Here is a 14,203-nt window from a genome sequence, read left to right on the forward strand (position 1 = left end):
TTTGAGTTTTCCTCTGCCCTCTTCCCCCACCGTTGTGCTCTAAAAAGCCTGCCGTCAGTAGCCAATCTATGTGCCTTATTTATACCTCTGCAAGACGTTTCCATTTCCCTGCAGCCACCCTCACTTAGATTTCTCACTTTTGCTTCTGTAGTAACCCCTAAATTGGTCATCCTACTTCTTTTCTCTCCCCATTCATTAATCCTTCCTACCTACCAGGTTTTGCCATATTTTCTTAGTGCTGGAGTAGAAGACAGAGCCGGGCAATCCCTTATGAAGCTTACAGGCTAATGGGGCATCTTGGTCAAACAACTGTCCAGAATGTCCCACATATTTAGCATCCCTGGCAACTGCCCTCCACATGACAGTAGCCCCTGACTCACCCATTCTGATTATCAAAACTGCCTGCTTCCTCATTTACAAATATCCTTAAAGAAGTGGTCCCATTCTATTTGAAAACCATATTTATACCTGTAGTTTCCAGCTGGGACCTACAGATGGAGCCTCACAGTTTGAGTGTTCTGTGTGAAAAACTTTTAAAATGTGTTTTGCTTTTTTTTTTTTAATTTAAATACGTTCTGGATCTGGAAGACCCAGTACTGACATGGGATTTAAGGGCCCACTTGGGTTCCTGTATTGACACTTGTGTTGGCCCCAAATGATCTTCTACAGCCTTGGCATTTTACTTCCAAAGTCAACATCTTAACTTGGGATCTTGGAAGCCCAGTTTTGCAGATTATCAGGTTTGAGAAACAAGGCTCTGTCCAGGGCCTCTCCCCATAGAGTGCAGGTGCTTCATAGCACAAGTGTGCTGTGCATGACCAGCTTGACAAATTCATGCAAAGTCTCTCCCTGTTCACCATGGCTTCTACTCTTGGGGCTGTGTTTGCCCAGAAAGATTCTTTTGTCTAATTCTCACGAAAGTATTGTATGGGTTAACATTAGCCTTGGGCATACACTGTTCCCAGATTAACTGTTCTAAAATGTAGTCCTGTTCATAATTCTCCTGTCTGATTGTTTCTTGTTCTCATCTGAATTAAGAACAGACTTCTCATTCTAAGCATGTTGCTCTGACCTTACCTCCAGCTCCATCCCTACTTGTATTTTGCACTTCAGCCAAGTCCAAGTGTACTTTCTGGTCTGTGTGTTCCTGTGCATGGTCCTCTCACCATCAGGAACTTGGTACCTTTACCCAGCTCAGCTAAACCCAGTATTGGAGCTTCTGAGCCCTGCCTACCATACATTATGGTCCATGAAGTATATCCATGCTTCTCCCCACCCCAGCATCTGATGTTATCTCTCCTGGGAGGTAGCATGATGTGGTTGGAGGAACATATGCCTTGGAGCCAAAGATACCTGAGTTTGACCCTCCCTAACTAAACCTTTTTCCTTCATCTTTAAAGCATGAAAATAAAAGAAACGAAAGCCCCTCTCTGCATTTGCAGAACTGTTTTCAGGATTCAGTGTTTGGTTCAGTGCCTGTCCTAGGGAGGGTGCTCCACCAGTAAGGATTCCCTTCCACTTCTTGCTTCGAATCCCATTATATCTACTCTTATGGACTCTCTACTTTAATGGCCCTTCCTGTCTCTGCTTTTATACCTTTTTGGAATTTTTGTCGTCTTACCCACTGGTCTGAAAGCATAAAGGCTGCACCTTTTTCCTCCTAATATTCCTGTAGTGCCTGCCACATTTTACATGTAGTAAGTGCCTACAAACATCTGCTGAACTGAATTGGATTACTGATCTTCTCAGAGCTTCCCAGGTCTCTTAGATTAGTAGACTCCTTACTAGTCTGTCCATAAATGAGGTGAAGAGAACTGAGAGAAGGAGTGAGAGGAGAGGACATTTGCCTGTTTGGATAAACTGTTGCATATTTCCCAAAGTTGGTATCTTCAGTACTGGAGAGAAATACTCGATTGGAAAAGCCTGTGGAGCTCTCTTTTGTTACTTTGTAAAATAAATTTTTTTTTAAATTATTACACTTTAAGTTCTGGGGTACATGTGCAGAACGTGCAGGTTTATTACATAGGTATACACGTGCCATGGTGGTTTGCTGCACCCATCAACCCGTCATCTACATTAGGTATTTCTCCTAGTGCTATCCCTCCCCTAGCCCCCCATCCCCTGACATGCCTCAGTATATGTTGTTCCCCTCCCTGTGACCACATGTTCTCATTGTTCAACTCCTAATTAAGAGTGAGAACATGCGTTGTTTGGTTTTCTGTTCCTGTGATAGTTTGCTGAGAATGATGGTTTCCAGCTTTATCCTTGTCCCTGCGAAGGACATGAACTCATCCTTTTTTATGGCTGCATAGTTTTCCATGGTGTATATGTGCCACATTTTCTTTATCCAGTCTATCATTGATGGGCATTTGGGTTGGTTCCAAGTCTTTGCTATTGTGAACAGTGCTGTAATAAACATACGTGTGCATGTGTCTTTATAGTAGAATAATTTATAATCCCTTGAGTATATACCCAGTAATGGGATTGCTGGGTCAAATGGTGTTACTTTAAAAAATCTTTTCTCTTTATAGCTTGTTTTTGTTCATTTCTTAAAAAATGATGGGTAGTTGTATTTCTTTCTGTGTTTATTTTTAACTTTCTCATTTCACTCCTGTTGGGTCAGCATTTAGACGTTAAGTGTATGGGATGCCCATAAGGACTTTGCGCTTTTAGAGTGGTCTCCGTCTGTGAGGGACACTAACCAGTGCAAGTTAACACTTACCCATTTTGTTATTGCGGTCAGTATTATTATATGTTACTAGTGTATTTCACATCTGCACTTGGTGAGACCTCATTCAGCACCAGACAATAAATTGTTACCGCCATTTCCTATTTTTGAATGATGTTTTTCTCTCAAGCTGCTCTCTATGGAAGACACTGGATGTCACCTTGAAGCATGCAGAATTTTGAAAAAGTTTGTCACAACCAAGAAAACGTTTTAGACTTCATATAATGTTTCTTCTTTTAACCTCTGCCATTACTAGATCCCTAGAGACTATTCAGAATTCAAACTGCACAGTGACTCATTGTGTACACAGAAGATTGTTCTTCATTGCCCTGGTGTAAAGACATAAAAGCACACTAGGCCAGGCACGGTGGCTCACGCCTGTAATCCCAGCACTTTGGGAGGTCAAGGCAGGCGGATCACGAGGTCAGGAGATCGAGATCATCCTGGCTAACATGGTGAAACCCTGTCTCTACTAAAAATACAAAAAAAAATTAGCTGGGCAAGGTGGCGGGCGCCTGTAGTCCCAGATACTTGGGAGGCTGAGGCAGGAGAATGGTGTGAACCCAGGAGGCAGAGCTTGCAGTGAGCCAAGATGGGGCCATTGCACTCCAGCCTGGGCAACACAGCGAGACTCTTCTCAAACAAAAAAAGAAAGAAAGAAAAGCACACTAAACTATCCAGTTTTATTACTTTTGGCTGGAATAGTTCATGTTAGCCTGTGGTTGTAACATTGGTTCTGTGAAAATTGGAAAGTGGGAAAATTGATAATTGAAAAGTAAAAGTTTCTTAATATGTCAGTATGGGTAAGTTTTTCCCTGAAATTTCCCCAGACAGAAAAAAAGTAATTGGAGTGATTGACTAAACTGTATCTTCCAGAGGGCTATGCACAGTGAGAAGGGTCATTGGTCATAAATGATGGGTGAGAGGACCATTTTTAATTTTCATTGTATTTTTTTATGGAGACAGGGTCTCCCTGTATTGCCTAAACTGGTCTTGAACTCCTGGGCTCAAGCGATCCTCTCACTTGAGCCTCCCAAATTGCTGGAATTACAGGTGTGAGCCACCATGCCAGGCCTAAGAGAGATTCTTGAGTATTGGCTAGGAACCTTTGGAGAAATGGGCAGGTGAAAAGGAATTTCAGTATATACTGGTTTAACTCATGTGCCACCTCTTCAGGACAGCATACAGTAAAGATTGTGTTACTCAGCAAGGTTTCTGGATCTGCATTTGCATGTTATCTGATTCCTCAGTGGCATACTAGGCCTCAAGGTGGCTCTATATTAGGGTTGTAGTAGAAAAGGTCTTTTAAAACTTAGATTTTGGAAGGAACAGGAGAAATAATGAAAAGGACCCTTGATGATAGAAAGATTGAGACCCATGGTAACTCTGAATTTGGTCCTGTAACAATCATCTGAAGACTGAGAAGAACCAAGACATACAAAGGGGAGGAAAATTAGTAACTGGGGAAAAGTAATTTCGCAGACTTGAAAGCTTCCAGTTTTGCTTGAGTTAGGTACAAGTTTCGATTTTGAAGAGCTTTCATTAAACAGAATTTGTTCGTAAAAATACTTTAAGAAAACACCATTAGTGCAAGTAAGCTTGGTGTATGTTGACAGATCTACACAAGACAATTTTATTTGCCTTTCTACTCTTTGTCTAACCTCATGACAACTACGTTTGACCATGTGTCACAGTTGAGAAACATAACATAAACAAAGAATGAATGTCTCTGATTAACATCATGATTATTTTCTCTTCCACAGTTATGCAAACACACTACTCTCTGTTAAACTAGAAGTTTTATCCCAAGGACAAGATAACTTAAGCTGGAATGAAATTCAGAATTGTATTGATATGGTTAATGCTCAAATTCAAGAAGAAAATGACCGTAAGTATAAGACACTTGCCTTCTGTAGCATAGTGAGAGAAGAAGGTATCTGGACAACTTAGTTTTCTAGATTAGGGCTTTAAGTTTTTACTCAAGGAACTTTGTGAGAGCACACTCCGCTAATATGCATACCTTTATTTATATGTAGATTTTATGCCTATACCACTGTACCAATATATTATAAACATTACAAAGCCTACACAAGAATTCATAATAGAATAAAATACACAGGTAAAAGGCCTGATATATTCTGGTTATTTGTACTTCAGAGATAGCTAAATAACTCATATTTTTAAACACCCAATTTTATTTTGATCTTTTATTTGGGCATTTTTTTCCCTGAAATATGACACGATATTTCTGCCCCACAAATGGAGAAATTGGAACATAATCTAACTGCTGCTTAATGATCACAAATCATGGTGATTTGCTGTGTTTCTAGAAATTATAAGCTGCCAGCGTGAAAGCATACCAACCTCGAGAAGATACACCCTGAAACATGCTTTCTTGAATGTCAGCCTGCTGCTTTATCATTTGCATCTTGCTTATGAAAATAGAGTGAAGAATGAGGAGCTATGTAGCTTCTGCAGTCCATACATTCACTGCTTTTCTGTAGTATGCGTTACCAACTTCAAGCTTCGAGCTGTGTTTTCCACCATGAAAACAAAGCAACACCATCTTCTGTGGCTTATGAGCTTTTCACTTGTCAGCAACAGTGAATGGGTGTTGCTAAAATCATTGATCTCTCCTCCACCTTCCAGCTTTGACTTTTCTAACTCATTTGCCCCAAGCTTGAGGGCAGATACTTCTCTCACATCTTATTAAGTTTTATTCTAGTGTGTTTGGGTAAGGTCTTAGGTCTGGTCTTCTAATGCTGTATTTAACTTAGGAATACTAAGATCACTCTTGAAATAAAACATATGACTTTGTTATTTAATTGCATTTGCAAAGTTTTCTTCTTTTTCTTTGCTATTTCCTGTGAGCACTGGGCCAAAAGTCAAGGCCAGTTTTGGTTCTTGTTTTTTAAACATATTCTCACTTTAAGCCCCTACTGTAAAACACGATCCAGGTGTGCTACCCTATATAAGGTACCACGGATGTACCACTGTTACACTGATCCCTGGACACTTCCATTTTGTCCTTTTCAAGTTGTGCACAAATCTAAATTTCTTTTGGGATGGCACAGCTTCCTGTTGCCTCTACATTTCCTTTCAGTGAAGCGTTTAAAATCTCTGCAATCAGACAGCTTGCTCACAGCCCACTTAGCTCTTTTCTGACACTTGGCTCGGGAGTTTATGGTTCTTGCCAGACATTAGTCAAGACGCAAGCTGTAATTTGAGCAGATGTTCAACATTATCAGGCGGGGGTTGGGGGACCACTACTGCTCCTAGTGTCCTGCTACAGAGCTCAGTCCCCCAGCCTTCTGCCCTTCTCCACAACCTCTGTCTTACTCCTCTGAATCTCCTTCAGCAGTGGTTTGGTTGCTATGGCAACTGCCACCCAAGAAGTAGGACTCCTTTCTTTTGGTAGGCAAAACAAAGACTCACGTCCCATCTTTGCTTTCTAACTTTTTCCCCAATTCTTGGCAATACCCATGCTTCAGTTCTGCTTTGGTTATTTCTGTATGTGCTGCTTACACAAGTGAAGGTATGTTAGGTCTCAGCGCTGAAAGACTGTAGAGTTGACATTGATTAAAAGGGGGAAAATGCCATTTTTGTTCTTGATTATCAAATAGAGCCTTTGCTTTATTTGATTACTGGGGGAAAAAAACAAGTAACATTTGCGTAATTTAGAGAATTGTAAGTAGATATTATTTTTAAGCAAAAAATCTCATTTGATTGCTGTGGCTTTTATCTATCAAGGTAACAGCACTATTAAGTTATTCTCCCTAGAACATTTCACACAGCCGCTATAACACTTCTGTTAAGTATCTTGTCATAAAGGACATATGCCATAACCAGCAAAGTTATTTCAGACATTAATATTTCCTTTCTGGAATTTAGGAACTTTAATACAGAGTATTTAATTTATCTGTGTTCTGGTTTTATTTTTTCTTTTGTCAAATTAGTTCCTGAAGTATTGAGTTTGGTATCATGTTTAGGCAATTGCTCAAAAATCTAAAATTTCTAAAATACACCGTTGTAACCAGGCAGGAATTGATCAGTGTAGTAATTAAGTCATCTGAAGAGCTGAGAATTTTTCATGGACGTTTTGAAGGTGCATTACTTTTGCCTCCCCACCTTATTCTTGCCACATGCTGTGAGCTCTAATTCCATATCTGAGTTGTGATGGAGGTAAGCGCTAATGGAAAAAGAGAAATATAGAAGGTGAATTTAATGGAGAAGCTAGCTGCTGAATGCATTTCCTCAGGCTCTGTTGATTTCTTACTGAAAAGTTTGCTTTTCCCAGTAGAGGCATCAAGGAGCATTATTTTAACCATATAGCCTACATCAGGAAGTTTTCTTCTTTGAGTTTTTGCTCTTTAAATTTGTTAGGTACAATTCTGCGTAGGTTACCTCATCTGCTGCCTCAAATACATAAACTCTAAAAGAACGCCCACTCTCTTGTGGACTAGAATGTTATCGTAACACTTGTTGATACAAAGAAGTGGACCATGGGCTGAGTGAAGCTCAGCAATCTTTGTTCAAAATAGGATTTGTCTTTTATTTATAAACAGAGGAAGTGATGCACATGTTCCCAGAAGGCTTCTGGGTAATCTTTCAGCTCCTATGATATCATTCACTATGACCTCAGCAGCTTGTATTCTTAGAAACGCAGCAGACAACAACTTTAGCAGGTGATTTCAATCAAGTCAGCTGAAATGCACTCATTTCCAGGTGATCGGCCTTGGTTCTGTTAAGACCATTTTTGGATGGGGTGTTTTAAAGGTATTTAGAACAGCTTACCCAAGGGGGGTGACCAGAGAATGGCACTAAATATTCCATGCACTCCAGTTTATAAATCCTACAGGGTAAAACAAGAGTACCTTGTATGTAGATAATACTTAGACTTTCCAGAGTTCTCTCAATATTTACAGATAGTATAACTTGCACATTAGAGAAATACTTTTGCTTTTTCTTCAAACATATTTAAGTATTATAGTCTGGAATGATTTCTAGGAGTTTTAGATGCTTTTATTCTTCTTACAGGTCAATCTTTTCATTCTTAACAAAGTGGTGGTTATGGGCTCATCTATTCAAGAAATATTTAGCTAAATATTTTACCTTTACTTGAATGTCAAGCTAGAGATACTTTTTTTTAAAAGTGAGAAGTACTCATTCTATTTCATGGCATGTCACTTTTGTGAAGTGACTGGTGATCATTTTAGAGGAAATCTAATGGAAAAAATGAGAAATGTGAAGTTTGACCTTAAAAATGCTAATATTCTAAGGTTATTGTTCATTAATATCTAGTTTCTTTAACAGTCCTTGTCCATCAGGACTAATCTAGGAAGCAAAAGCCCCTTGACAGTGTGTATATGTGTTATATATGTGTGTGTCTATCTAAATGCATATTTTTTATGAATGGATAATAGTTTATTTTTTAATAATAAGGTGTTGAGAAGTAACCTCCAGATAGATCCATTTCATTAGAATTGCAAAAACTTTTCAGGTTTCATAGTTTGACTTCTGTGCTTTTCATTTGTGAACCCTATAGTCAGTATCTCTCTCTCTCTCTCTCTGTGTGTGTGTATACATATATATATATATATATATATTTTTTTTTTTTTTTTTTTTGGCTTGGGGGACAGAGTTTTACTCTGTCACCCAGGCTGGAGTGCAGTAGTGCAATCTTGGCTCACTGCAACCTCTGCCTCCTGGATTCAAGCGATTCTCCTGCCTCAGCCTCCCAAGTAGCTGGGACTTGAATAGACATTTCATTTCTTTAAAGACGATGTACGAAGGGAAAATAAACACATGAAAAGATGCTCAAAACCATTAGTCACTAGAAAAATGCAAATCCAAACCACAATATGATACCACTTCACACCCACTAGGATGACTGTAATAAAAAAGACAATAAGAAGTGTTGGTCCGAATGTAGAGAGCTACTCAGGAGGCTGAGGCACAAGAATCTCTTGAACACGGGAGGCGGAGGTGGCAGTGAGCCAAGATCATGCCACTGCACTCCAGCCTCGGGGACAGAGCAAGACTCTCTAAAAAAAAAAAAAAAAACCCAGCAACTGGGACCTTGATAGAAGTCACATTGAATCTGTAGATCAATTTAAGAGGTATTTCCATCTTAACAATATTAAATCTTCCAATTCATGAACATGGGCTATCTTTTCATTTATTTAAGTTGTCTTTAAGTTATTTCCCATGGTGTTTTATAGTTTTCAGTGTACATGTCTTATGTTTCTTTCATTAAATTATATCTAAATATTTATTCTATTTATAATTATAATGTATTTGTAGTTGCACTCTATTATGAATTGAATGTGTTCTTAATTTTATTTTCAGATTGCTTATTATGAGTGTATAGAAACATAATTGGTTTTGTGCCTGGATCTTGCATCCTACAACCTTGCTATACTAGTTTATTAGCCTTTTGCAATAGGTGATACTAGAGAAGTTATAATATACTGTGACTTAAAAGGAAAACTGCTTCTTCATTTTCTAGGAGTTGTAGCTGTAGGGTACATCAATGAAGCTATTGATGAAGGGAATCCTTTGAGGACTTTAGAAACTTTGCTCCTACCTACTGCGAATATTAGTGATGTGGACCCAGCCCATGCCCAGCACTACCAGGATGTTTTATACCGTGCTAAATCACAGAAACTTGGAGTAAGTTTTAGTATATCTGTTTCTTTTAAATTTTACAGGCTGGGTGGCAGGGGGAGGGAAGGAGGAGGATTTGACCCATTTACGTTAAATCTCATGAACTTCTTGTCCCAACAATTACCCATGAATCAGAATGGAAATAATAGAGCTGTTATTTTCCTGGTACCAAACATTAGGGGGAGACCAGCTCCAGAGCTATTTATTGCTTTAATTCTTTGACTAAAAACTCAGTTGTAGGTGAGTTCTTGTTCAGAGTTCAATTCATTGACTATTTCCTTAGTAGATACTACGTGCACAGTTCAGTCCATAGCTTCTGGTAGAGAAGATGGGGATACAGAGGGACACATAATACCATTTGAATGTTCTCTGACCTTATCTTCAAAATGCTTAGAAACTGATTGAGGCAGTAGACATCGTCACATGGAACAGATAAGTAATTGTAAAGATAAGCGTGTGCAAAGTGTCAAATAGAGAGATACACAGATTGATTCACTGATGTTGGAGATTGTCAGGGACTAGAATCCTAAGAGAAGTTGGTGTGGAGGTAGAGCAGAAGCTGTCCTCTTGAAGACTAGTGGCTTTTTCTGAGTACAGAGCTTGTACCGCTATTATAAGGAGCCCCGCAAAGACTGGCCTCTGTGATAAGGCCAGTGGGCTGAGTGGTGAGGCTGATGTGATCTGTCACCTAAGAGTGGGAGTGATGCCACCTGGGACCTAGCCACTTATGGCTGCCATGTCTTCAGGTGCAAACCCAACTGAAAGGGTGGTTGTCTCCTCTGTCTAGGTCTTTAGAACCTAGGAACTGCCTCATTCGAAACAGGAAAAACATCCTTGGTTAATGCAAACATTTATTGAGAACCTACTATTTGTCAGGCATGATATTAGATACTCATGTATATCATCTCATTTAATCATCACAACAATTCATAACAGCCTTCTGAACCATTTTGCCATCATTATTGCCGTCTTACACATAATGAAGCCAAGATTAAGTAACTTGTTGAAAGCTATCTAAAACATGACTGGGCACAGTGGCTCATACCTGTAATCCCAGCATTTTGGGAAGCCAAGGCAGGTGGATCATTTGAGGCCAGGAGTTCGAGACCAACCTGGCAAACATGGCGAAACTCCATCTCTACTTAAAAAAAAAAAAAAAAAAATACAAAATTAGCCAGGTGTGGTGGCCCACACTTATAATCCCAACTACTTGGGAGGTTGAGGCACAAGAATCTCTTGAATCGAGGAGGTAGAGGTTGCAGCGAGCCAAGATCGCGCCATTGCACTCCAACCTGGGCGACAGAGCAAGCCTCTGTCTCAAAATAAATAAATTAAATTAAATAAAACAAAATTAAAGCTATCTAAAAGGTAATTAGTCCTGAGACGACATACAGCTCAGGTCTGTCTGATTCAGAAACATAGTAATTACGTATTATGGCAGATGGGAAAAGATGTTTATTGCAGCTTCGTTTGCAATAACAAAACACGAAAACAACCTAAATGTTGTTAAGCAAAAAAAAAAAAAAAATCACGCTGCGATGTGCACATAAATGAATACAGACTTGTGTGTGTGTTGGGGGAGGGGCACACACACTCCTCTGTGTGTCTAAAATATTTCCAGAGGGAGGATACCTTCTGGAAGGTGAACTAGAAGGCTAGTATGGGTGGGAGATTTCTTTTTCACTCTGTTTTTGTACTGCTTGGATTTTTAATTTTTTTAAGGAGTGTATGTATTAAATCATTACTGTTTCTAAACTTTTAAAAACCAATGTAAATCCTATCCTCACTACTCCACTGCCTCATTGAAGGCGGGAGAAAGTTATCCCCCATGGTAGCCCCCTCTGCACTGCCAGCCTTCCGACAGGAATGTCAGTGGCATTGCCTGACCCTCCTCGCTTTGCCAAGCGCCCCCACTCACATCAGTCTTTCTCATTTAAGCCTCATACCACCTGTGGAATGGGTGCTGTCTCGTCTGATGTGAATGAGCCTGAGGCTCGGGGCGGACGCCTGGCCAAGGTACAGCCAGTGAGTGGGAGAGTGAGGACTCATACACAAGCCTGGAGTCCATACATCCCAGGAGGAGGAGAGTGGGCCTTCACCTTGATGTTTCCATTGAGGTGGCTGTGGCCATGACACATGGTAAACTTCTAATCATTGGAAGACAAAATTATTTGCTTTGAAGATAGACATCAAATCCTGGCTTTGCCACAAATTGGTTATGTGATCTTGGTCAAGTCACCAAATCTCTATATGCTTATTTTTGCATGTATAAAACTGGAATAATAGTACCTGTCTTATAGGATTATGGTGAGGGTTCAATGAGAATATACAATATGTAAATATAATATATATCAATATATAACTATAGGTACTATTAATGAAGAATATGTGCACATGTTTGTGTAGCTATAACATTTAGCATGGAGCCTGGCACCAAAAAAAGGGCTTAAATAATGTAGCTAGTATTATTGTGCACACCTATGGTTGCCTCCCAAGTAAGGGGTGAGTGATCTCAAGGTTCTTTTTTTTTTTTTTTTGAGACAGAGTCACGATCAGTCACCCAGGCTGGAGTGCAATGGCGCCATATCAGCTCACTGAAACCTCCACCTCCCAGGTTCAACCGATTCTCCTGCCTCAGCCTCCCGAGTAGCAGGGACTACAGGCACCCACCATCATGCCCAGCTAATTTTTGTATTTGTAGAGACGAGGTTTCACCATGTTGGTCAGGTTGGTCTTGAACTCTTGACCTCAGGTTATCCACCTGCCTCAGCCTCCCAAAGTTCTGGGATTACAGGTGTGAGCCACAGCACCTGGCCTCAAGGTTCTTACTAGATGTAGGGTCTGCTCTGTTCACACACCAAAGCTGGGGTCTTCTGAGGACAAATAGAGACAGACCTGGGTCCCTGTCTGCCCACAGCCACATGGGGGTTTGTCTTTGAGGTGAGCCTGACTCCACAAACCCAAGGCCTTTCATAGGCAGGCAGTATAGGTCCCCTCTAGATGGAGCATTCCAGTCTAGACTGAGATGGAACTCCACAGGAGTCCTTTGAAAGAAGGCTTTGAGTGCCTACACCATGCCAGCTCTGTGTCAGGCATCCTTTCTAGGTGCAGAAGCGGTAGCTTTCATGGTGTGATTAGAGCATTAATATGGAGCCTAGGGATCTGCGTTCTAGTTCAGGCATTAAACCAGTTAGACTATATAATTAGAGGTTTGAAATATACTGGCGATTACTAACAGATTTAAACAGATTTAAAACACTGCAGGTCCAAGCAATAAATCATATTTGGTTAAATTCCTGTTTTAAGTAGTTTTCTTTCTCTGTTCATTGACTTTGAAACTTTCTTTTCTCAGCCTGTTCTTTTTTCTTGGAAAAATCCTAATTCTGTTGTTTGGCAATGTTGTCTTTAATGTCCTTGTTTTTCCCTTCTGCTTTTTTTTTTTTTTTTTTTTTTTGAGACGGGATCTTGCTATGATGCCCAGGCTGGTCTCAAACTCCTGGGCTCAAGTGATCCTCCCACCTCAGCCTCTCAAGTAGCTGGGATTATAGGCACAAGCCACCACATTCAGCATCCTCTACTGTTTTGATTCCTAGAAGTCTCCAGTTGTGTGTTTATGAAGGTATTTCTGTACCTTGTCTTCCCAAGGTCTGGCCTTGGAAAATAATAGAAGAAAATTATATTGCTGATATTATCAGTATAAAGTAAAAGTGTGCCAAAGCATACAGCCATTAAAGAACACAATGGATAACATCTTCATAGAATGGATGCCCAATTTTATCAAAGATGGAGGACAGTGATGGAAGTTGGTGAGGATTCTTGGTCCTCTTTAGCAGTATTTCAAGTATAACCTTGTGTAGCCACCAAATTCCTTTTGCCTCTTGGAAGGAGACTTGAGTAATGGTCATGTTGACTTTAACACGTTTTCTATGTCTGTTCACTGGGTTGTGTGCTATTCTACAATTGAAGGTTTTGCTTGTGAACATATGAATTATATACTCCACCAAAAAGTTCTGTTTTGCTCCTTGTATATACCATAAAAACTGTGTGCTTTTAATGAATATTGCTGTATTTTTTCCCTAGGTAAAACTGTTGTAATTGATGACTTAATTTTCAGAAGTCAGTTCCTTCCATTTAAGTTTTTATCTTCTTAAAACTTACTTTAGATTTGTTTTTCATTCTCACTTTAGTGTTTACCTGAGTTTTGCTCTTCGCATAACCACACACATATTATAAAGGGCCTTCATGTGGAAACCTTTTACTTAAGTCCAATGAAATAGAAAACTCTGCACATTTAAAAATATACATTTAAAATTGTTTTTTATTGTTTTATTGGGCAGTACAAAATACAGTCAAGGCAGATTCCTACAGACTTGTAAATTCATCTCAGCAGTCCCTTATGCTCAACCCCATTTATATTCAGTACTACCATTCACTCTTTACCACTAATATCTTCCCTGCTGTTTAATCACTAATATCTTCTCTCCTGTCTAATCACTGAGTTAAGGGAAAAATAGTCATTTACTTACAGAAATATAATGGTTATTAATAACAAAATTCCATTTCCCAATTAAAAGCTATGTCAAAGAAAAAAAACAGTAGAGGCATTATTTAAAACTTCTAAATGGCCTTGTGAGTATAGTCTTAGTTTAGCTTCCTTATTTTTTTGTATGCCCAACCTGAAATGACATCATCCCATATCATCACAGTCTGTTGCTTTTTCAGTATGAAGTTAATGGGCTTTCCTGCTGTTTAACTGCTTTGAGATTTTAAAAATGCATTCAGCTACGTAGTATTCAAAGCATGGAGCTG

At 39.5% G+C, this 14,203-nt stretch overlaps 1 protein-coding gene and 1 long non-coding RNA gene across 5 annotated transcripts in view; one reads left to right on the forward strand and one right to left on the reverse strand.

Moving 5' to 3' along the window:
• Positions 1–14,203, forward strand: part of IQGAP2 (IQ motif containing GTPase activating protein 2) — a 310,751-nt gene that overhangs the window by 203,447 nt on the left and 93,101 nt on the right. For 2 of the 4 annotated variants that reach the window (XM_025387819.1, XM_025387820.1), the window contains 2 exons: positions 4,492–4,616; positions 9,237–9,400. In XM_025387819.1, coding sequence (XP_025243604.1) covers positions 4,492–4,616; positions 9,237–9,400 — 289 coding nt within the window. Of the gene's footprint in view, positions 1–4,491; positions 4,617–7,368; positions 7,505–9,236; positions 9,401–14,203 lie in introns of those variants that run through there. The other 2 variants (XM_025387821.1, XM_025387822.1) reach the window with 2 other exon arrangements.
• Positions 4,906–7,242, reverse strand: LOC112626071. Its single transcript, XR_003119826.1, has 2 exons — positions 7,133–7,242; positions 4,906–6,372 (listed from the first exon to the last, which is right to left on the reverse strand). It is a non-coding gene; the product is annotated as an uncharacterized LOC112626071 (long non-coding RNA).

Source organism: Theropithecus gelada, chromosome 6, assembly GCF_003255815.1.
Source record: "Theropithecus gelada isolate Dixy chromosome 6, Tgel_1.0, whole genome shotgun sequence".
NCBI classification, from domain to species: domain Eukaryota; kingdom Metazoa; phylum Chordata; class Mammalia; order Primates; family Cercopithecidae; genus Theropithecus; species Theropithecus gelada.